This window comes from Hemiscyllium ocellatum, chromosome 1, assembly GCF_020745735.1.
Source record: "Hemiscyllium ocellatum isolate sHemOce1 chromosome 1, sHemOce1.pat.X.cur, whole genome shotgun sequence".
NCBI lineage: Eukaryota > Metazoa > Chordata > Chondrichthyes > Orectolobiformes > Hemiscylliidae > Hemiscyllium > Hemiscyllium ocellatum.
The window spans coordinates 68,560,339-68,583,787 of NC_083401.1; the positions used below are offsets into that span (position 1 = coordinate 68,560,339).

A 23,449-nucleotide genomic window follows, 5' to 3' on the forward strand; every position below is an offset into this window, starting at 1 on the left:
TGAGGGAAGCAAGAGAACAAATGCTGAAGCATTGACAGACATCTTTGTATCCTCTTTGGCCACAGGTGAGGTCCCGGAGGACTGGAGAATAGCCCAGTGAGGAGGTTAACAGGGATAATCTTGGAAATTTCAGGCCTGTGAGCCTCATGTTGGCAGCAAGGAAATTATTGGAAAAGATTGTCAGGGCCAAGATTGATATGCATTTAGAAGCAAACAGACTTGTTAGCGATAGACAGCATGGTTTTGTGCAGGAGAGGTTTTGTTTCACGAACTTGATTGAGATTTTGAGGCGGTGACAAAGATGATTGATGAGAGAAAAATAGTTGATGTTATCTACGTGGACTTCAGTAAAGCCTTTGATAAGATCCCTCATGACAGACCGGTAAAAAAGAGACGTACAGCACAGAAATGGACCCTTCAGTCCAACTTATCCCTGCTGACCAGATAACATAACCTAATCTAGTCTCATTTGCCAGCACTTGGCCAATATCTCTCTAAACCCTTCCTATTCATATATCCATCCAGATGCTTTTTAAATGCTGTAATAATACCAGCCTCCACCACTTCCTCTGGCAGCTTATTCCATACATGTACCACTCTCTGTGTGAAAACGTTGCTCCTTAGGTACCTTTTATATCTTTCCCCTCTCACCTTAAACCTATGCCCTGTAGTTCTGGACTCCCCCACCTTAGGGAAAAGACCTTGTCTATTTATCCGATCCATGCCCCTCATGATTTTGTAAACCTCTATAAGGTCACCCCCTCAGCCTCCGACGCTCTAGGGAAAACAGCCCCAGCCTATTCAGCGTCTCCCTATAGCTCAAATTCTCCAAACCTGGCAATTTCCTTGCAAATCTTTTCTGAACCCTTTTAAGTTTCACAAAATCTTTTCATTAGGAAGGAGACCAGATTTGCGTACAATATTCCAACCAATGTCCTGGACAGCCACAACATGACCTCCCAACTCCTGTACTCAATGCTCTGATCAATACTACATTGCATGACACTGCAATCCTGTTGCTATAAATTCTGTCTTATGATTCTGGTCCACAACCACTTGATTGAGGAGCAGCGCTTCAAAAGCTAGCCCTTCCTAATAAACCTGTTGGACTACAACCTGGTGTTGTGTGATTTTTAACCCGGACCAATAAAGGAAAACATGCCAAATGCTTTCTTCACTATCCTGTCTACTTGCGACTCTACTTTCAAGGAACTATGAATCTGCACCCCAAGATCTCTTTATTCAGCAATACTTCCCAGGACCTTACCAGAAAGTGTATAAGTCCTGCTAAGACTTGCTTTTCCAAAATGCAGCACCTCACATTTATTTAACTTAAACTCCATCTGCCACTTCTCAGTCCATTGGCCCATCTGATCAAGATCCCATTGTACTCTAAGGCAACCTTTTTTGCTGTCCACTACTCCTCCAATTTTGGTGCCGTCTGTAAATTTGCCAGCTCTGCCTCCCACGTTCACATCCAATCGTTTACATAAATGACGAAACGCAGTGGACCCAGTACTGATCCTTGTGACACACTACTGGTCACAGGCCTCCAGTCTGAAAAGCAACCCTCCACCACCACCCTGTCTTCTACCTTCGAGCCAGTTCTGTATCCAAATGCTCAGTTCTCCCAGTATTTCATGAGATCTAACCTTGTGAACTAGTCTCCCATGAGAAACGCTTTTCAAGCGCCATATAAGATCACATCTACTGCTCTGCCCTGCAGATGGATACAGGCTTAGTCAGAGGAAACAGATGGTAATGGTGGAAGGATGCTTTTCGGAATGGAGGGCTGTGACTAGTGCTGTTTCACAGGGATCAGTGCTGGAACCTTTGCTATTCGTGGTCTATTGAATTGATTTGGAGGAAAACATGGCTGGTCGAATTAGTAAGTTTTTGGACAAAACAAAGATGAATGGACTTGTGGATGGAGTGAGGAGGATTATCAAAGGATACAGCAGGATTTAGATCAGTTGGAGGCATGGCCAGTAAAATAGCAAATTTGAGTTTAATCTGGACAAATGTGAGGTGACGTGTTTTGGAAGGTCAAGTACAGGTGGAAATTATATAGTGAATGGCAGAATCCTTGGGAATTTTGATATGCAGAGGAATCTGGGTGTCCAGGTGCACAGATCAATGAAGGGGGCAATGCAAGTAGATAAGGTAACAAAGATGGTCTATGGCTTGCTTGCTTCATTGGAAGGTGCATTGACTGTAATGATAGGCAAGTCATGCTGCAGCTTTATAGAACTTTAGTTAGGCCACACATGGAATATTGCACACAGCTCTGGTCACCACATTACCAGAAGAATGTGGATGCTTTGGAGAGGGTACAGAAAATGTTTACCAGGATGTTGCCTGGTATGGGGGATTTTAGCTATCAAGAAAGATTGGATAGACTGGGTTTGTTTTCACTGGAATGCAGGAGGTTGAGGGACGAACCAATGGAAGTTTATAAGATTGTGAATAGCATGGACAGAGTGGAAAGTATGAGGCTTTTGCCCGGGGTGGGGTCAATTACTAGGGACACAGGTTCAAGGTGTGAGGGTGTGCGGGGAGGGGGAAATTTAAAAGTGATTTATGAGGCAAGTTTTTTACACAAAGGGTATAGAGTGCCTGGGACGTGCTACTAAAGGAGGTGGTTGAATCAGACACAACAGCAGCATTCAAAAAGCACCTGGATGAATATAAAGATAGGAAGGGAATAGAGGGATATGGATTCTGTAAGTGAAGACAGTTTTAGTATGGAAGGGCAAAATATATTGGCGTAGGCTTGGAGGGCAGAAGGCTGTGTTGTTCTTTATTCTAATAAGAGCTGAATTCTAGATGTGAGGAAAGAACGACTGCCTTTGACATCAAGACTGTACTTGAGTGTGGCATCAAGGAGCACTTGTGGTCCTAGAGTCAATGAGAACTCGGGGAAACTCTCTCTGCAGGTTGAAGCTATGCCTGACACATAGGAAAATGACTATCATCATTGGAGCTCAGTAATTTCAGCTGTAGAACATCTGTGCAGGAACTCCTCAGGGTAGTGTCATAGGCTCGACCATCTTCAACTGCTTCATCAATGACCTTCCCTTCATATGTTCAGAAGTGGGGTTGTTTGCTGATGATTGCGCAATGTTCAACAGCATCCATGACTGTTATGATATTGAAGCAGTCCATGTTCAAATGCAGCAAGGAGTGAACAATATGTAGGCATCAGTTGACAACTATCAGGCAATGACCATTCCCCAAAAAAAGAGAAACTAATATCATCACCCCTTGATGTTCAATGGAATTATCATCCTTGAAGCCCCATACTATCATTGTCCTGGGTTGTGGGTAGGGGGGGGGGGCGCATGTTGGGGTGGTGATGGTGGTGGTGGTGGAGGAGACAGGGTTCCATTGTCCAGAGACTGAACTAGACTAACCATTTAATTGCTGTGGCTACAAGAACATGTCAGAGGCAAGAAATCCTGCAGCAACTAACTCAGCTCCCAACTCCCCAAAGCCTGTCCACCAACGACGAGGCACAAGTCATGATTGTGATGGAAAACTTCCCACTTGCCTGGAATACAGCTCCAACAACATTCAAAAAGCTTGACACAACCTAACATCATGTCTGTTAGGCACAACATCCACAAACATTCAGTCCTTTCACCTCCAATGCTCAGTAGCAGTAGTGTGTACCATTTACAAGATGCACTGCAAATTTCACCAAAGCCTCTTAGACAGCACCTTCCAAACACAAAACTATTACCATCTAGAAAGACAATGGCAGCAGATACTTGGGAATACTACCACCTTCACGTACCTTCATGTACCACCTTGATTTGGAACTATATTGCCATTCTTGCACTGTATTTGGATTAAAATCCTTTCCCTTTCCTAACAATGCTGACAGGGTGAAGCAGTTTAAGGCAGCAGCTAACTCGCATCGTGAGGACATTTGAGGATGGACAACAAATGCTTGCCTTGACTGTAATGCCCGCATTCCAAGAAAGATTAGAAACAACAATTGATCAAAATCCCAAAATGTGAGGAGGAAAACCTCTGCAACCTCAACTGAGACCTTTGACCCATATATATTGGAGAGTCACTGCGGCACAAAGCTATTTGAAGGCCAAGTTTAAGAGGCCTCTCTAATACAGCTGTCCTGTTTATGTAGGCAGGACACATTCAAGAAACTAAAGCACTTAGGTTAAAACAACCTCAACTGTTGTGTTTGATGACTATACTTTGCTCAGTTGTCATCAATCACTTGTAAGAGGGCTGAAGAGTTTCTGTGCAGAGGAGATGACCTGGGGGGTGCAGTGAGAGAGGGACTCACTGAAATCCTTACTAACAATTATGATCATCCACTTTGAAAATTCTGTGTTCAGCAGTTGAATGTGGTCAGTAGTTGAAATCTATGATTTAATAAATGAACAGGCTTTACTGGTTCAATCACAACATAGAATAAATGGGGGGAGGTATTCAATAAAAATTCTTGCTAATTTTTCTCTCAAGTTGTTCTTGCCAACTGGAATTCTAGGTGATTGATGAAGAACCTGAATTACCACCTCTAAAGGAAGTGAAACATAGTGAGCTGCCAAGGTTTGACTTGGAATTTTGGCCTAATTGCCTGCAAATCTGAAACAAAGAAAGGGGGGAAGGGAAATGGGAACCCATTCTACATCAAATACCAATCTTGAATGTTCTGGGCTCTTCAGGCAATTTAGATTGCAATTGAGGATTGTATTAGACTTTTTAATATGCATAAGTGATTGAATGTCCACTTTGAAGACTATCATAATTTAAAAAGACATAATTAACCAAGAGTGATCTCCAGTCTTTGGTTTCAATAACTTGAAGATTATAGAAGTAAGAAAAGACTAAGTAAGGGGAGCTTAAACAGTTGATAAGGAACTGTATTGTGATTGAGAAAGCTCAGAGCTATAACTAACTGAAGTATCATTTAACTAATGTTAATAATTTACCAGTTTTACAGCAGCAATTAACAATGCACATATCATGTAGATCACTTTAATGATCATTATCCCACGAGATGTGTACTTCGAAAGCTGAAGTAGTATTTATCTGAAGTAGCCACTGGACCAAAAGGATGAACTGGGAAACTTTTTTTCTCATATGTGGAATTCCTGTGGGAGTTACGAACCTTTGAACAAAAATGTATTTAAATCCCTATTCCTGTCCCTCACATTTGAAGTTAAGAACAGAATGATTCTCTTATTATATAGAAGGAAATCTACTCATGTGCACTCAATAAAAGTCAGGAAATGCTGGAAGTAAGCAGCACGCCAGTCAACACTGGCACAGAGAAAAGATTGCTTATTAAATCTGAGATATATGGTCCTCATCATAATTGAAGAATAACTTATAGAGAAACATTGAAGCAATGATGGGAAGAGGAGGAGCATGGAAGGGATTGATACAAATTACACAGGCAGAGTTCACAGGTTGAATGACCTGTGAATTGCATAGTAGTAAAGTTTTATTTGTGATGGATGATATTTGGTGAGGTGATGGTTTGCAATCAGGCAATAAAATCTTAAGTGAATAGTGCTGGTTGATTTGAAAGCTTAGCTAAAATATAAATACAACATCACAACATAAAGCACGTCAAATTGTGTATAAATTCAGCTGTTGGACAATGTCAGTTAATAGGTAAATGTAAATGCCTGAAGTGCAAGAAACTCAGTATATTTGAATTATTTCAAATCAATCTCCGTGATTTGGTGAAACCAGGGGGAGATAGTGAGTTATTGGTAATGTCATTAAATTTCACCGTTGCAGATGGTGAAATTTGAATTCAATAGCGGTAATGGCAACCGTGTAACAATTGTAAAACAAAAAAAAACTCTGGTTCACTAATTACTTTTTGGATGGAAATCTGCTGTTATTACCTAGTCTGTCCTTTCTGTGACTCTATGCCCACAGCATTGTAGTTGACTCTTAAGTGTAACTAGGGATGGGCAATAAATGCTGGCCGAGCCAGTGTTGCTCACATTCTGTGAACAAATCTTTTTTAAAAATTCACCATTTCTTTGGGACTGGGTACCACAAGAAAACACAATTCCACTCAGATTTAAAGCTGCCATCACTCAAAATATTGAGAGCTGTAAAGGTGCTAGGTTCAGGACCCTGTTCAGTCCCTAATTATACACCTAAAATAAGAAGGGTTAGATTTAATTTAACAGAAGAGTCAATTAATTTTGTGTGGACCAAGGTTAAATGCCAAAAACTATGGAACTTACTACCCCAGGGAATGGTTGAAATGCGTAGTATTATCTGCTTTTAAGGGAAACAGAGAGAGGAAGGGTTATTATGGTGGATTTAGATTAAAAACAATAGAAGAAGGTTGAAGTAGAGCATTAACACTGACATGGATGAGTTGAGCTGAATGGCATGTTTCTATGCTTTGCATTCTAGATAATCTTATTCCCTCTAACTGTAGTTACATAGTAAGACAGTATACAGGATGAAATAAAGAAGATATTTAGGAGAGGTCAGGATTTAAATGGATATCTTTAATCTACTATACATTTAGCAAATCAGGTTTAGTGATTGGAACCAGGTGATCTCATTGACTATTAGATCCCTGACTTTTCAGGTTAGCAACCCCAATCAGGGATCCCTGGCTGACCAGTAGAAAGAGGAGGTTGGCTGATTTTCAGCCAGTATGGACTGTTGTTTGAATTGGTTCCTGAAATGACTGGCTAATTGAAAAATATACATATAAAAACAGGGGATTCAGAATCTCCTTGGTTTGGGGACTGATTCTGAACTTGCTGGTTATGTCAGTGTGCTGTGTTACATATAAATAAATGGTTATTTGGTGATGGGATACTGGTCTCAGTGCAATTATTTCGAGAGGGCAAAAATAACCTGGAAAATGTGTTAGTACTTCCAAGAACAGTATATTCCAGAATCTGATGAAGGGTTCTGGCCTGAAACAGAGATTTTCCTGCTCCTCGGATGCTGCCTGACCTGCTGTGCTTTTCCAGTAACATACTCTCAACCAGCGTGTAGGCTATTCTGAACCTGGTAATGAAAATAAGACAGGATTAATCTGTAACAATATGGGCAAAGACATGGCAGATGGAGTTTCAGATAAATGTGGGTGCTGCATTTTAGGAAAGCAAATCTTAGCAAGACTTATACACTTAATGGTAAGGTCCTGGGGAGTGTTGTTGAACAAAGAGACCTTGGAGTGCAGGTTCAGAGCTCCTTGAAAGTGGAGTAGCAGGTAGATAGGATAGTGATGATGATGTTTGGTATGCTTTCCTTTATTGGTCAGAGTATTGAGTACAGGAGTTGAGAGGTCATGTTGCGGCGGTACAGAACATTGGTTAGGCCACTGTTGGAATATTGCATGCAATTCTGGTCTCCTTCCTATTGGAAAGATGTTGTGAAACTTGAAAGAATCAGAAAAGATTTACAAGGATGTTGCTAGGGTTGGAGGATTTGAGCTATAGGGAGAGGTTGAATAGGCTGGGACTGTTTTCCCTGGAACGTCGGAGGCTGAGTGGGTGACCTTATAGAGGTTTATAAAATTGAGGGGCATGGATAGGATAAATAGACAAGGTCTTTTCCCTGGGGTCAGGGAGTCCAGAACTAGAGGGTATAGGTTTAGGGTGAGAGGGAAAAGATATAAAAGAGACCTAAGGGGCAACTTTTTCATGCAGAAGGTAGTACATGTATGGAATGAGCTGCCAGAGGAAGTGGTGGAGGCTGGTACAATTGCAACATTTAAAAGGCATCTGGATGCGTATATAAATAGGAAGGGTTTAGAGGGATATGGACAGGGTGCCTGCAGGTGGGACTAGATTGGGTTTGGATATCTGGTCGGCGTGGATGAGTTGGACCAAAGGGTCTGTTTCTGTGCTGTACATCGAGACTCTAATATCATTAAATGAAGGAAAGTGCCACCAACCTTACCTAGTCTGGCCTACATGTAACTCGAGACCCAATGTTGTTGACTCTTCATGGCTATCTGGACAATTAGGGAAGAGCAATAATTACTGGCCTAGCCCGTGATGCCCATGTCCCATGAACGAATTGGGGGGAAAGAAAACAGCAGCTTTTTATCTATGAAGTGGGAGAATTTACAGTGAACATCTACTCCTTCGAGAATGAGGCTGAAGAGAGCAAAAATGGGGAAACCAGGGACTGGCAGAGGAGTTGAATGAAAGCTTTGCATCAGTCGTCATGGTAGATAACATTCCAAATTAAATAATGAACAGGGAAGTGGAGGATGAAATAAACATAATAACTACCATCATAGCTTTTAGTTACTTTTCCTCCTTATTCTAAGTTCCCTGCATCTGATAAGTTGTATGGATTTTAAAAGCAGCAGCTCGGGATAACAGATGCATTGATAATTATTTTTAAGAGTACTTCAGACTCTGAAAAGTCCCAGGGGATTGAAAACTGCTGTATAACTCATAAAGGGACAAAAATATCATGTAACTGTAGGCCAGTTAGCTATTCACCTATCATTGATAAAATGTTAAAGTATATTCAAGATTGTAATAGCAAGAATGTTGAGCGCAGTTTTGGATCCTGTATTGAAGGATGTGATGTTGGAGTGAGTCCAGAGGAGGTTTACAAGAATGATCCCTGCGATGAAGAGCTTGTCGTATAAGCAGCGGTCGAGGACTCTGGGTCTGTCTTCGATGGAGTTTAGAAGAATGAGGAATTGGATTGAAGCTTAGAGAATACTGAGAGGATATCAAAGTGATGCTCCTGCCAGTAGGAGACTAGGACCGGAGGGCAAGCCTCAGTCAATGTGTGACGCTTTAAAACGGAATGCTTGGTAGCACTATCCAAAAGTGATTATTTTTGTTGAAGCTAAATCATACAAAGAAGCAAGAATAGGCCATTTGACCCCTCTAGCTATTTCCTGAAGTTTAGCTAAGCCTTCCAATTCACACATTCAGTTAAAATGCTGCATTCCCAGTCAGTTTTGTCCAAATCAAATTCCCTTCAACTCACTGACTTTACAAACTTACATTTTTTTAAATCAATTTTTGTTTAGAGCTGTGAATTCAGAACTGTGAGCTAAAGATGACTATTGGACAGCCTGTATTGAAAGGAAAACAAACCAGATAAGCTTCTCTTTATTCATGAGGCTCGGCCTGGAACTTAATTGCAGGTTGAGTCCTAATTAAAAGAAGGCAGTTGGTCTGTAGGGAGTGCTCAGAGTTTGAATTGGGTTTTGAACTGTTTTTTCTGTGGCAAGGAATCTTGCTGTTGATTCTTCAGCATGAAAATCTGAAAGGTCCATGTCTAATCTCTCTTAACAGCTCTTGGAAGTCAGGGAATAGGAACAAAGTTATACTTGATCTGAGTGAATTGGAAAGGTGACTCTTATTCACACTTTCCGAAAAACAACTGACAAACATCCTTTCCCTCTCCGCAACAACGTATCATGGAACCCAGTTACACATCTGGTCAGTTTTGTTGTTTTATTTTATTCTTTCATTCCTTACCTGTTTATCGGTCTTATTTAAATGGAGCTGAAAACTCAAAATAGATTTATAGAACAGACCAATTAAATTACTTTTATGTTTAATTTTGCTCTGCTAAATGTATTGTACTGTTAATAAATTGAAAGGTCTTTTGTTTCAGTTACAAACTTGTGCTGAAAAATGATTATTTACAGAGTTTGGGATTGAGGCCAAGATCATATCAACCATGATCTTATTGAATTACACAGATTTGAGGGGCCGAATGGTCTACTTGTGCTCCTACTTTTATTATGTACATTCTAGATTGATTTCTTAAAAATAGCTATTTTGATTCTTAATGATAAATGTTTACAGGATCTCAAAGCTGCATTCTATTTCAATATGTGACATCCTATCACAATTAGATAGTGACCAGTCAGACAAACCCTTCAACCTCTGTATGACTGTGCATTCATTCAATGTCACATGCTATGATGTGCTGTTTGAACATTTGAGAGTAGTTTACTATTATGTATTCTAATATTAGCTTAAGTTCAATACTTTCAACCACACTTTTCCCCTGATAAGATCCTCTTTAAACTTAGCTTTTTCATTATGGTTTATAGTCTCCTGTGGCTTGGTATCCCTTTTGGTCACTACTCTTGTACAATATCTTAGGATGTTACTACATTCAAGGCATTAGATGGACAGTGTGGAACAGAGTATTTGCAGATCAAAAATGATCAAGTACAATCATCAATTTAGATGCAGAGGGAAGTTCTCAGATTGTTTCAGAATTCCAGAAAATAACATTTTAAATCTAGATTTAAAGATATAATTCCAAAGGCGTCATTTTAAAGGCTAGGTTAAAACACGGGCAAGCAAAGAAAAGGACGATGACATCAATGTTGACTGGTGAATTTTACTTTTCCAGCATTAGGAATAATCCTCAAATAGCATGCTCCTTTTTGGGCATCAGGCCTAGCAACATCATGTGATTGTCCTGCACATATCTCCTCTTAATCAAAAATCAACGCAAGATACGTGCATGCCGTGACTTTCATAAGATTGTCATTAAAATCTTGTGTGCATATCCAAATTGTTTCTCAGCCTAATGTCAGCTTGACTCAACTGATAAGATTTTCACCCAAATCAAACAATTGTAGGTTTATACCCCATTACTGACTGCAAACATTTACTCAAGTCTCAGGTAAATTTATCATTGACTAACCATTATCTTATCAAAAGTGCTAAATTTTGGATTGTGGTTAAAAAAAACCTGCTAATTTGAGCATTAAGAGCAGCAGAAAATATCACTGACATTTGAGCCTGCATTCCCCCAATTAACACCAAAATCAGATCAAGTCATCATTATTCTTCCTGTTTGCTAGTTATAGGAACTACATAACTACAAAATTAATTGATTGGTGGTGACATAGTTCAGAACATCAATAGGAATTTGATAAGGTGCAACGTAAATCCAAGATTTTCTTCCTTGCAATGTTGACTGCTTTCAGTGACAATAATAATATTCCTGGTCCTCCAGCTTGCCATAATACCCTGAGAGTTCCCGTGACACTGAATGTCTGACCAGACTTTTTTTTTTAAAAGCTTGATTTTGGATTATTGTGATACCAGTGAGGTTGCATAAAATGTGATAGCCATGTAAATTCAGAGTGAGGCAAAGCAATTAACTTAAAGAACAATATGTAAAGCACTTTTAGAGGACACCTTACGATTGATAACCCAGTATTTTGGGTGAATGTACTTTTATTAACATTGTGGCACTCCTGTTAACACATGAAACTTAAAATCTACATAATTATATTACAAATATAAATCTGCACAGCATAACATTATTTTAAACAAATGAAAAATACTTCTCTTTAAAATACAGCATTGTGGCATACTGTAAGATCATTCACAATCACATACAGAGGAGTTCTCTCACGAGCCAGAATGTATAACTTGGCATATGAGAATTGAAGGCACAAATACAATGTGCAGTGCAGATACAGTATTGTGCAAGAATGATTTTTTTTTGTGATACCTTTATTTAAAGTAGGTAGGCACTGTTATTTTTCATATGGCATTTTTCTTCACAGATGAATTGTCATGGAAGAGTAAGCCAGAGGCCAAATGCTTCCTACTAACACCCAACTGAAGACTTAACTTTACAAAAGCCTGCATAAATTTCCACCAGATGATAGAGAAAGGTGGTCAGCTTCCAAAATAAAGTTCAATTTCAGTTGAGGCAGGGGACAATTTAAGAGGAAGGATACAGCATGTGAATTAAAAAAAACAATCTACAATGAGAAGCGATCAGGTGAAGTTCCTGAAATTTACTGTTGGAAGCACATTGTCCTTCCTGCCAGTTAAGTTTCCCAGTTAAGCCTTTCGCTATTTGCCTCATCATAGCGAAATCAATTTTGTTGCTGTCAAGTTTGTCTTTTACAAGGAAGAGAAACTGGAAACTAAGTAATTTTGTCTCCAACTGCCCAATCTATCCTAGTTACCTTGTTTACTTTTATCCTTCATTTTACATTCCATGTTTTGCCATTCTAGCTAGCTTTATTTCCTCTTCTGTGAACTGAAATCCTATAATTAATTCTCTTGGACTGGCAAGGATTTGGTATTATCTTTGTGTCTTTCCCACTGTACTAATTTTTGTGTGGAAAGCTTTTTGTCAAAATGGATGATGGTCAAGCAGATTACATGTCAGATAAAGCATAGAGATCTGATTCTGTGCTACTCAATTGTTGAAGTTTACTTCCTCATCAAATTTTCAACCATTGTGGAGATGTTATTTTCAGGCAAGGTGATATGGTTCCATGGCCCTCAGTTACCACTGGGTATCTAGCCAGCTATTCCAATACCAAAGATAACTGTTGCAGGATTTTGAAGTGCAAGATAAATCACAACACAATCTGTCTCTCAATATGCATCAAGAGCTATTGAATTTTAATCAAAAGTGATTTTTTAAATATTTCTGCACTTCAGGTTTTCTGTTGAAAATGTCGCATTTTTACTGCTACCCAGGTGAGATCAGCTATTACTGGTCAGAGAGCAAATCTGGGAATGTTTTGGTCTGTGGTGGATCAGTAGCTTTCAGGGTTAATCACTGGGGAAAAATCCTGTCCATACATACGTGGAGACTCAAATTCAATATTTTATTTTTGCACAAGCTTAAAGAACATTCAAAACCAAGATATTTACAAGAACAGTTTATTCCATCAAAAATACCATCTACCTCACTTAGCTTCATGTTTCTACAATTGTTTCAACGATATAATTTGTAGATTGGGGTTAGGACAATGATAACTATAATAAAAACAAAAACAGATGTAGATTTCTGAAGTGTACCTTCCAGATTTAGAACCACAGCGCATAAATGAAAAAAGTTCTAACATTAGGAAACAGTTTAAGTAACACTTTAACCTATAGGCACCTTATGCAAAGGTATAGTTTAATTTATTTCAGTTTAGAAACTACCTGGATGCACATTGGCCCAAGAAAACTCCACCTTTTCAAAGCACTTTGGCAAATGTGTAATAATTAAATGTACCAAGTGCCACAGTGCATTTGTATACAAATTCTGTGCACCAAGTAATGGGACCATGCATTTGAAGTTGGAACATCAACAGTTAGGAAGCTGGCAGCAGGGATCAGATATTCCCAAATAATAATACAGAAGCCAATCAAAATATCCCTTTTGTCCCATGTATTTGCTCATGGAACAGCAGCAGCAAAGAGCTGGAAAGCAGGTTTCCGCCAACCCTCCCAAACAAAGGAAGCAGGTGGTACAGGTGAGTAAACAAGGCAAAGAAATAACTTAAAAAGGAGAACTCAGTATAAAATTAACTATTTTTCTAAACTGTTGCCAATACACCAGTGTTTTCTTTATGTCCTCTTTCTCCTTATACAACAGAATGGTTATTCAGTCTCTCGATCAGTAGACTGTACTTAGAACAAGTTAAAAATCAGTTTATGTACCAAACTAAATAGATTTAAATTTAAAAGAAAAATTAAACACCTAATTCTGTTTCTTGAGTGAAAGATGAAAACGCCAAAAGTGAGAATGGAAGCAGCAGCTCTACAATAACTCTATTGAAGAAATGTTTAATTACATATAGATTTTTGCATAAGCTGTATAGGTTAAAGGGTTAATCCAACTCTTTTCCAAATTACTTCTTCCCACATTGCAATATTTGACATTTTAGCGGTCCTGAATGGGTCTCATTTCAGAGGAACCACCTAATTATTGTAATTATGAACTCAGGCAATGGAAGATATTTAAAGTAAATGAATCAGTGGTTCAATGTGACGTTGATAGAGAGGACAAGGAGTTAAATTTCAATGAACTGAGGGCAAAAGTGTTGATTAAATATTGTAGGTTTACATTAAAGCAAAGTTTCCTGTGCTTTTCAAAATCCACATTTACAGAATGCCACAATAGGAAACTGCACTTTAAACAAATCCTTAATGTTTATTACAAAGCATGCGCATTAACACTGAACTGAAACTGAGTTTTGTTCCACTAGTTAGAGCCAATTGCTAGATAAATAAATCACTGAACTGCAATATAGATAATCTTGAAATTGATGTGTTAAACTCGTGGTGAATATTTTGGATTTCTTGGCATTTCTGTAAATGACTTTAACTCATAAGGTATACCAGAATCCACTTCACTTGATTTTCGTGAAAACAGCAGCCTTATATCACTGTGCAAGTAGATTTTCCCAGACTTTGAACTTTGAAACCTGAACAATTAAATGAACAGAGAGAACAAATCAACATTGGGATGCTAATAAAACCCACTCTTCAACTTAAATTCCGAAATGACTCTCCATCAACACAAACATTATCAAATTAATAACTGGTAAAAAGTTCCTCTTAAGAATATGAGAAAATTTTACAACCTAACAGAATTTTATTCAGCTCATCATAAACAGATAAAAATCTACCTTTCCCCTTCTGCACTCATGCTCAGGTACATTTCTATAGGCATTAATAGATTTACAGTATCGAAGAGAATACTCATGCACAAGCCTGAACAAAGAAAATAATAGTGTCATTGGGCCTGAGCCCAAATACTTACAGTAGAAACCAATGATCAGAAGCAGGAATCTTAGAAAATATTTTACTCATTTGCAAGTTCAAATGCTGAAGCCAATTTCATTCTATCTCAAAATAAAAACTGACAGCACTTAATTGGGAGACGGTATAGCGATAATGTCATTGGACTGTTAATCTAGAGACCCAGACCTGGGACCTGGTTTAAACCTTACAATGTTAACTGGTGAACTCTAAGTTTGATTAATAATTCTAGAAGACTTAAAAGCTATTCTCAGTAATGGTTATCATGAAACAAACCATCATCGATGATAGTTGTAAAAACTATCTACTTCATTACTGAAGGAAATCTGGCTTTCTTATCAGGAGAAAGTGAGGACTGCAGATGATGGAGATCAGAGTCGAGAGCATGGTGCTGGAAAAGCACAGCAGGTCAGGCAACATCCAAGGAGCAGAACAGCCAATGGTTCAGGCAAAAGCCCTTCATCAGGAATCCTTATGCTTTTCCAGCAACACACTCTCCACTCTGACTTCCTTATCAGTCTGGCCTTAAATACCACTTTCAATAACATGGTTGCCTCATACTGCCCTTTGAAATGACCTAACAAGAAACTCAGTTCCACAGCAACTAGTAATGGACAAGAAATGTTGTCTTGGCCAACAATGTCCACATAACATGTAGGAATAAAGAAAAATACCTGTTCAATCTGGGACCCTCCTGATAAATCTGATTTAGTACACCACTTCTCCTTTGGGATCAAGGATGACTTACTTCCACTGTGTTCTGGCTCCAAGTTCCAAGATGGCTGAATACACAATCTACCAACTCAACCAACACTTTGTAGCAGGAGCATTGCGTAGATGGATTGTTTGGAGGGCTGTGTGCTCCCTTGTCATGACCAAGTTCCAAGTAGAACAATTGCTTCAGGAGTTAACATTTAACTGTAGGGAGCTCTCAATTACTAAGAACTTTGAGAAACTCCTCTGAAGACAAGACTGGGAATGGTTGCTCATGTCGTACTATTCTTCAATTCATTGGTAAAAGTGTGAAAGATCCATCAATTGTTTTTGGTTAATATAGTAATGCCTGTGCAAGTTATTTTATATTTTACAAAATTACATTCATATTTTACAAAAATGCTTTCTAATCGGCAGCTCTTGGGGACAGGACTTCGGCTCTACAAAGGTCCTTCATTCAGTGAGAGGTCCCACACGGCTCAGGTAGTGCATGATTGCCTCATGATGATATGCCTGCTATGGAAGGTTGGTGTGGGGTCTCATTGATTTTCAACTCGTGAACAAGACCCACATTGCTGCCACTAAAGTTCGCTCCGAGATTGTATAAAAGTAAGTTTTAGTTTGAATCATCATTGGTACGGAGTTTGCTGCTCTTAGCTCTGGAAATTTGTCCGATAATTTGAATTCAAAAATAATAAATCACCACAATTACTGCTGAATATTGTATGCTTGCAGTTAGCAGGTAGGAATAGGCAAAAATTTAGTTGCAAATTTTGGACAATATCCACCCCCTCCTTTATTCTGTTCACAGTAAAATTTATAATGAAAATACAAGGCAATCTAAAAGCCAAACATTTCAAAAATCTCAGCTGAAAACTCAGTTATTTCCAAATCTAATAATTATTAGAAATGAAACGATACAATATTACTCGTATAGAGAGATACGCGTTAGTTTCAGAACCTACATACCTCAAATGAATCAGATAACATAGTACTTTTTTCTTTACTTCTGAATTTTCCATATTTTCATGTGTCCTTTCATTTTCTTCCACTGGCACTAGAAATATTCTGTGGCGCAAAAGTGTAATGTGGTTTGGTGGCATATCGCTGAAGTCATAGGTCACTAAAAACATCTTGACCACAGTTTTATTTGGGTTGAATAAGGTCTGTAAATGGAACAACAATCATTATAATGTTATTAAATGAAATGTAGCTCTTAACTTAGTCAGTTTGATGTTTTCAAATGATCTTATGAACAAAATCTGAATATACCATATGCAAGTGAACAAAGTACGTGAAACTCTCAACTTTTACCCAAGGCAGAAAAGGATACGGGAAAAGCGAAAGAAAGTAACATTTAGAATTTCAGAATCATGTGGTAACTTACGACTGTATACAAGCAAAATAGGATATTAAAATGTAATATAATTAAACAGAAGGATGTAAGAAAGAGGGGGAGTAGACAGTCTGGCCCCTCAAGCCTGTTCCACCCTTCCATGAGATCATGGCTGATCTTTCTGGGGATCCAGTTCCACCTAACACAACCTTTAATTCCTTCACTGTTCAAAAATCTATCTTTGCCTTAAAAACATTCAGTGGGCTAGCCTCAACTGCTTCACTGGGCAGGGAATTCCAAATATTCCCAACCCTCTGGGTGAAGAGGTTCCTCTTCAACTCAGTCATAATTCTGCTCCCCCTTATTTTAAGGCTATGCCCCCTCGTTCTAGTTTCACCTCAGTGGAAACAACCTCTCTGCTTCAATCTCATCTATTCCTTTCATAATTCTATATGTTTCTACAAGATTCCTCCTCATTCTTCTAAATTCCAATGTGTATAGTCCCAATTTACTCAAACATTCCTCATCAGCCAACCCCCTCAATTCTGGAATCAACTGAGTGAACGTCCTCTTCACCCCACTCCAGTGCCAGTACACCCTTTCTCAAGTAAGCTTCCAGAGAAGTTGGAGGAGGCTGGTATGATTACAACATTTAAAAGGATGTAGAGGGATATGGACCAAATGCTGACAATGGGACCAGACTTCTATAGATACTTGGTCAGCATGGACGGGTTGGACTGAAGTGTCTGTTTCCACTCGGTATATCTCTATGACTCTACAACGCTGAAGAGACCAAAACTGTACACAATACTCCAATGGAGTCACAGGTAGATAAAATAGTGAAGACGGCGTTTGGTATGCTTTCCTTTATTCTGGATTAGTGATGCTGGAAAAGCACAGCAGTTCAAGCAGCATCCGAGAAGCAGTAAAATCGACGTTTCGGGCAAAAGCCCTTATTGGTCAGAGTACTGAGTACAGGAGTTGGGAGGTAATGCTGCGGCTGTACAGAACATTGGTTAGGCCACTGTTGGAAGATTGCGCGCAATTCTAGTCTCCTTCCTATCAGAAAGATGTTGTGAAACTTGAAAGGGTCTAGAAAAGATTTACAAGGATGTTGCCAGGGTTGGAGGATTTGAGCTATGGGGAGAGGCTGAACAGGCTGGGGCTGTTTTCCCTGGAGCATCGGAGGCTGAGGGGTGACCTCATAGAGGTTCACAAAATTAAGAGGGGCACGGATAGGATAAATAGACGAAATCTTTTCCCTGGGGTTGGGGAGTCCAGAATAGAGGGCATAGGTTTAGGGCGAGATGGGAAAGGTATAAAAGAGACCTAAGGGGCAGCTTTTTCCCCACAGAGGGCGGTACACATATGGAATGAGCTGCCAGAGGAAGTGGTGGAGGCTAGTACAATTGTAACATTTAAAAGGCATTTTGACGGATATATGAATAGGAAGGTTTTGGAGGGATATGGGTCAGGTGCTGGCAGGTGGGACTAGATTGGGTTGGGATAGCTGGTCGGCATGGACGAGTTGGACCGAAATGTTTGTTTCCATGCTGTACATCACTATGACTAACTGTGGCATCACCAGCACCCTACACAACTGCAGCATACGGTCCCTGTTTTTAAACTCCATTCCTCAAGCAATGAAGGACAATATTCTATTTGCCTTCTTATTTACCGGCTGTACCTGCAAACCAACATTTTGATGTTCGTGTACAAAGACACTCAGATCCCCTTGCACAGCTGCACGCTGTAATTTTTCACCATTTAAATAATAGATCATTTTACTGTTGTTCTGACCAAACTAGATGACCTCACATTTGCCAGACCTTTTTCCACTCATTTAACCCAACTATATCCCTCTGCAGACTTTGAGTCATAGAGACGTACAGCATGGAAACAGACCCTTCAGTCCAACCTGTCCATGCCAACCAGATGTCCCAACCCAATCTAGTCCCACCTGCCAGCCTTTGTATGCTTTGCTCTACCACTCATCTTAGTGTCATCTACAAACTTTGACGCATTACACTTGGTTCCCAACTCCAAGGCATATATGTAAATTGTAAACATATTAATACTAAACTAAAACTAGCATACTGAGTGGGGTGGTATCAGATAAACTTTTATGAAGAGCTAATAATCCATTGTTTCTGATATCAATACCCTTCTAAAATGTGCCACTGCCCCCTCAAAAAAACAATCTTTGACTCCTTCATTCGTGCAATATACCATCCCAACTTCTTTTCACACTTTGAAGCCCTTTTTGCTGCCTCCCAAATCTGTGCCTATTTTCCCCAAAGTTGCATATTTGAAATCTTACAATCAATCAGATTTCTGTTTCAGTGGTGTAGCAGGAACATAGAAACAGAAGACAACTTTTTAGCTGTTTTCATCATTCAATGGAATCATGGCTTATCTACACCATAAAGTAATTTAAACAGTCCTTAAAGTCACAAATGAAGTCCTGTGATTGTGACAAAAGAAAACTATAGTTCAATAACCTACAGATAGTGTTGACATGAGTCACCATATCATCCTCCCCTATTGCCTTTCATCCATCATCCAGCTGGACATAAACAGACATTCCTGAGGCCGACAACGGAATACCAGAATGGCATGTTGCCTCCTGCGTGACAGGGTCAAGAATGCCTCGGAAAGGGTGCAGGATATTCTCAAAAGGGAGAGGGACCAGCAGGAGGTCGTTGTACACATTAGAACCAACAACATAGGAAGAGAAAAGGATGAGATTCTGAGGAGTGTACACTAGAACTTTGACAGGAGGATTAAAATGTAGGCCTCCAAGAGCAGTAATATCTGGATTACTCCCAATGGCATATTCCTACTCTCACTACATGAGAATAAAGCAGAATAATGCATGCATGATGAGCTGGTGTAGGTGAGAATGATACACATTTTCAGATCATTGGAATTTCTTCTGGAGTAGAAGTGACAGGTATAAGAAGAATAGCTTGCACCTGAATCGGAATGGGACAAATATACTGGCAAGGAGATTTGCTAGAGGTACCTGGGAAGATTTATACCAGTTGGGGAGCGGGGTGGGGGACCCAGACAGAAAAGGGGTCAGTCTGAGGCAGATGCAGTTGGGAAAATGTGGCTCAGTGGTTAGCACTGCTGCATCACAGCACCAGGGACCCAAGTTCGATTCCAGCCTCGAGCGACTGTCTGTGTGGAGTTTGCACATTCTCCCCGTGTCTGCGGGGGTTTCCTCCGGGTGCTCCGGTTTCTTCCCACAATCCAAAGATGTGCAGGGCAAGTGAATTGGTAATGCTAAATTGCCCATCTTGCTAGGTGCGTTAGTTAGGGGTAAATATAGGGTAGGGGAATGGGTCACTCTTCGGGGGGTCGGTGTGGACTTGTTGCGTCAAAAGGTCTGTTTCCATACTGTAGGGAATCTAATGTAAAAGTCAAATAGTTAAGGCAGGCAAGAGCAAAGCACAGAACAATGTCAATTAAACTTCAGTTATTTCACTGCAAGGCATCAACCAGGTAAGGCAGATGAACTCAGGGCATGGTTGGGAGCATGGGACTGGGATATCAGAGATATTACAGAGAAGTAGCTCATTGATGGACAGGACTGGCAGCTTAATGTTCCAGGGTCTACATGATATAGGTACAATACAAAAGGAGTTCGTTTGGGGGGGGGGGAGGGGGGGGGGGGGGGGTGGAGTGGGAGTGGGATTTGTGGTCTGGCATAACATTTCAGCTGTACTTTGGAACACTCCTCCAGGGAATGTGTGAGTATGTTCAATGAGTTGGTTCGAACAGAGAAATAAGGAAAGGACGATCACCTTATTGGCATTGTGCTAGAGACACAAATCCTGAGACAGTATATTCCTGCTAGGATGAAGGGGAAATCTTGCAAATACAGGGAATGTTGGATGACTAGAGAAATTGAGTTCTGGTTGAGATAAAGGAAGTATTATGAAGATGTGGGTGTACTGTATCTTCAAGAGAGTTAAAAGTTGACAGAACAACATCAAGGTGTTATGAACAAAATATGATGTAACATGTGGTCCAGCAGCTGGAGTAGCTGGTTGCCTGGAGACAAAAACACAAATTTGAATTTTTTTTTGGTAAATCTTACTTGTATTATCAGAAGGGAAAGTAAAAGATAGGTTGGAGAAAGGAATTCTAACTAGTTGTTAGGTTTTCTCTGTTATACGTTAAGAAATAAAGTTGTTAATTTTTACTTTAAAAATAGTTCTTGGCCTCTTGGACTTTCATAAATTACCGCATGGGATAAATCTTTTCGGTGTTGCTTGTTTAAAGCAAGGGTGAGGGTGTTACCCAGTATCGTAACAGAAGCATATGTCAGGAAGACAGCAGGGACTGAGTAAATCTCTAGGGGAGTATAAAAGGCATTGGGAATATTCTCAAGAAGGGAATCAGGAGGGCAAAAAGGGGACAAGAGATAGCTTTGGCAAATAGGGTCAAAAAGAATCCAAAAGGCTTCTCTGAATATTGCACTTTAAGGACAAAGAACCATGGAAAGAATAGGGCCCCTTAACGATCAACAAGGCCACTTTTGTGTGGAACTGCAGGAGACACTAAATGAGTATTTTGCATGAGCATTTATTGTGGAGAAGAATATGTGGGGAATACTGTGGATAAAATAAACACTGATATCTCAAAGTGTCCATATTATCGAGGTGGTGTTGCTGGATGTCTTAAAATGTATAAAGGTGAATAAATCTCCAGGACCAGATCAGGTGTACCCTAGAATTTTGTGGGAAGCTAGGGGAGTGATTCCTGGGCCCCTTGCTGAGATATTTGTATCATTGATTGCCACAGGTGAGGTGCTGGTAGACCAGGGGTTGGTTAACATGGAGCCATTATGATGATAAGGAAAAGCCAGCAAGCTGTAGACCAATGAATCCAACATCAGCGGTGAGTAACTTGTTGGAGGGGATTCTGAGGGATAGAATTTACATGTATTTGCAAAGGCAAGGAGTGATTGTGGATAGTTAACATGGCTTTGTATGTAGAAATTCAAGTCTCACTAAGAGTTTTTGAAGTGACAAAGAGGATTGATGAAGGCAGAGCAGTCAATGTTGTCTATGTGGACTTCAGTAAGGCATTCAACAAAGTTTCTTGTGGTAGATTAGTTAGCTTTCCATGTGATCTAACCTTGCTAAATATTTTCATACAAAATTTGCTTGAAGATAGGAGACAGAGGGTAGTGGTAGAGGGTTACATTTCAGACTGGAGGCCCATGAGCAGCAGTCTGCCACAAGGATCGGTGCTGGGTCCACAGCTTTTTGTCATTTATATGATGATTTGGATGTGAACATAAGTTTTCAGATGATACCAAAGTTGGTGTGTAGTGGACAATGAAGGAAGTTACCTCAGAGTACAATGGGATCTTGATCAGATGGGCAAATGGATAGAGGACCGGCAGATGGAGTTTAATCTACATAAATGTGAGATTTTGTAGAGGAAATCAGGGCAGGACATATACACTTAATGGTAATGTCCGGGGGGGGGGTCTTGCCAAACAAAGAGACCTTGGAGTACAGGTTTATAGTTTCTTGAAAGTGCAGGTACACAGGATAGTGAAGAAGGTGTTTAGTATGCTTGCCTTTATTGATCAATGCATTGAGTATAGGAATTGGATAGAAGATTTAAAAGGGATTTAAGGGGCAATCTTTTCATACAGAGGGTGGTGTACATATGGAATGAGGCACCAGAGAAAATTGTGGAAGCTGGTACAATTTCAATATTTAAAAGGCATCCAGATGGGTATCTGAATAGGAAGAATTGAGAGGGATATGTGCCAAATGCTGGCAAACAGAACTAGATTAATTTACGATATCTGGTCGGCATGGAGAAGTTGGACTAAAGATGTTTCCATGTTGTAAATCTCTACAACTAACTGCTCTCAACTGATTTCTGAAGGGCTCCTGCCAGAAACGTCAATTTTCCTGGTCCTCTGATTCTGTCTGACCTTCTGTGCATTTCCAGTACCACACTAATCTGGACTCTAATCTCCAGCACCTGCAGTCCTCACTTTCGCCCTGCACTCAACTGCTGCAATGTGTTTTTGCTGCCTGGATCTGAATGCACTTCACATGCATTGACTCCGATGACATAAAAAAAATCACTTGGCAAATTTCTCCTGTTTTCAGTTCAATTCTTTTCATGCCCTTGCCTCTCCCTATTTCAATAGCCTTCTTCAGCCCCATGACCTTCAACGATCTGTACTCCTGGAATTCCTGCTTCTTGTGCATTCCTGATTTTTATGACTCCACCATTAACCATTATTGTTCAATTGGCTCCATACTCAAGTTCGTTCTCCAACTGTCTCCTTAAGCTTAAGATTTCGATCACCTTTTCAAGCATCTCTAAGTCTCAAATTTTGAGATATAGGTCATTAAAAGGTACTTTAAATTGCAAGCTGTTATTGGTAATACCAGCTGGAATAACTAGCTCTGCCAATGCAAGTCCATGGATAGCAAATTTTAAAATAAATTAAAAACGTGTGGCCACAGTGAATATTTGTAGTACACACTGTGATTCCCCTTAAATTATAAATCAAGAATGAACCAAGTACAATCATGAGAACTTTTAATATTATTTTAGTGTTGATATTTCATTGGAGCAAGACAAAAAAGTGATTTTCCGCTCCCTTATGGACAAAATGGCTTGCCAGACAAAAGAAGCCTGACAGGGAAATAGATCAGGAAAAACTACAAACAGTTCAGACAATTCCCGGTTAATTTATGGTGTCATTTTCACCTTGCAAAATGCACATCTGACAAGATATCTATAGTGATTATAACAAGGTTAGTCAGGTGGACTCCACAGAATATAAATTCCCTGATTGGGGTGTTTATCTGGCCCAGTCAGG

The 23,449-nt window shown here is 39.7% G+C and overlaps 1 protein-coding gene across 7 annotated transcripts in view; it reads right to left on the reverse strand.

Annotated features, from left to right (window-relative positions):
• Positions 1–11,197: 11,197 nt before the first annotated feature.
• LOC132808422 (atos homolog protein B) overlaps positions 11,198–23,449 on the reverse strand; it is a 142,049-nt gene continuing 129,797 nt past the window's right edge. For all 7 annotated transcript variants that reach the window (XM_060822297.1, XM_060822133.1, XM_060822200.1 and 4 more), the window contains 2 exons: positions 16,215–16,411; positions 11,198–14,194 (listed from right to left, as the gene is read on the reverse strand). In XM_060822297.1, coding sequence (XP_060678280.1) covers positions 14,041–14,194; positions 16,215–16,411 — 351 coding nt within the window. In that variant the 3' untranslated portion in view covers positions 11,198–14,040. The remainder of the gene's footprint in view (positions 14,195–16,214; positions 16,412–23,449) is intronic.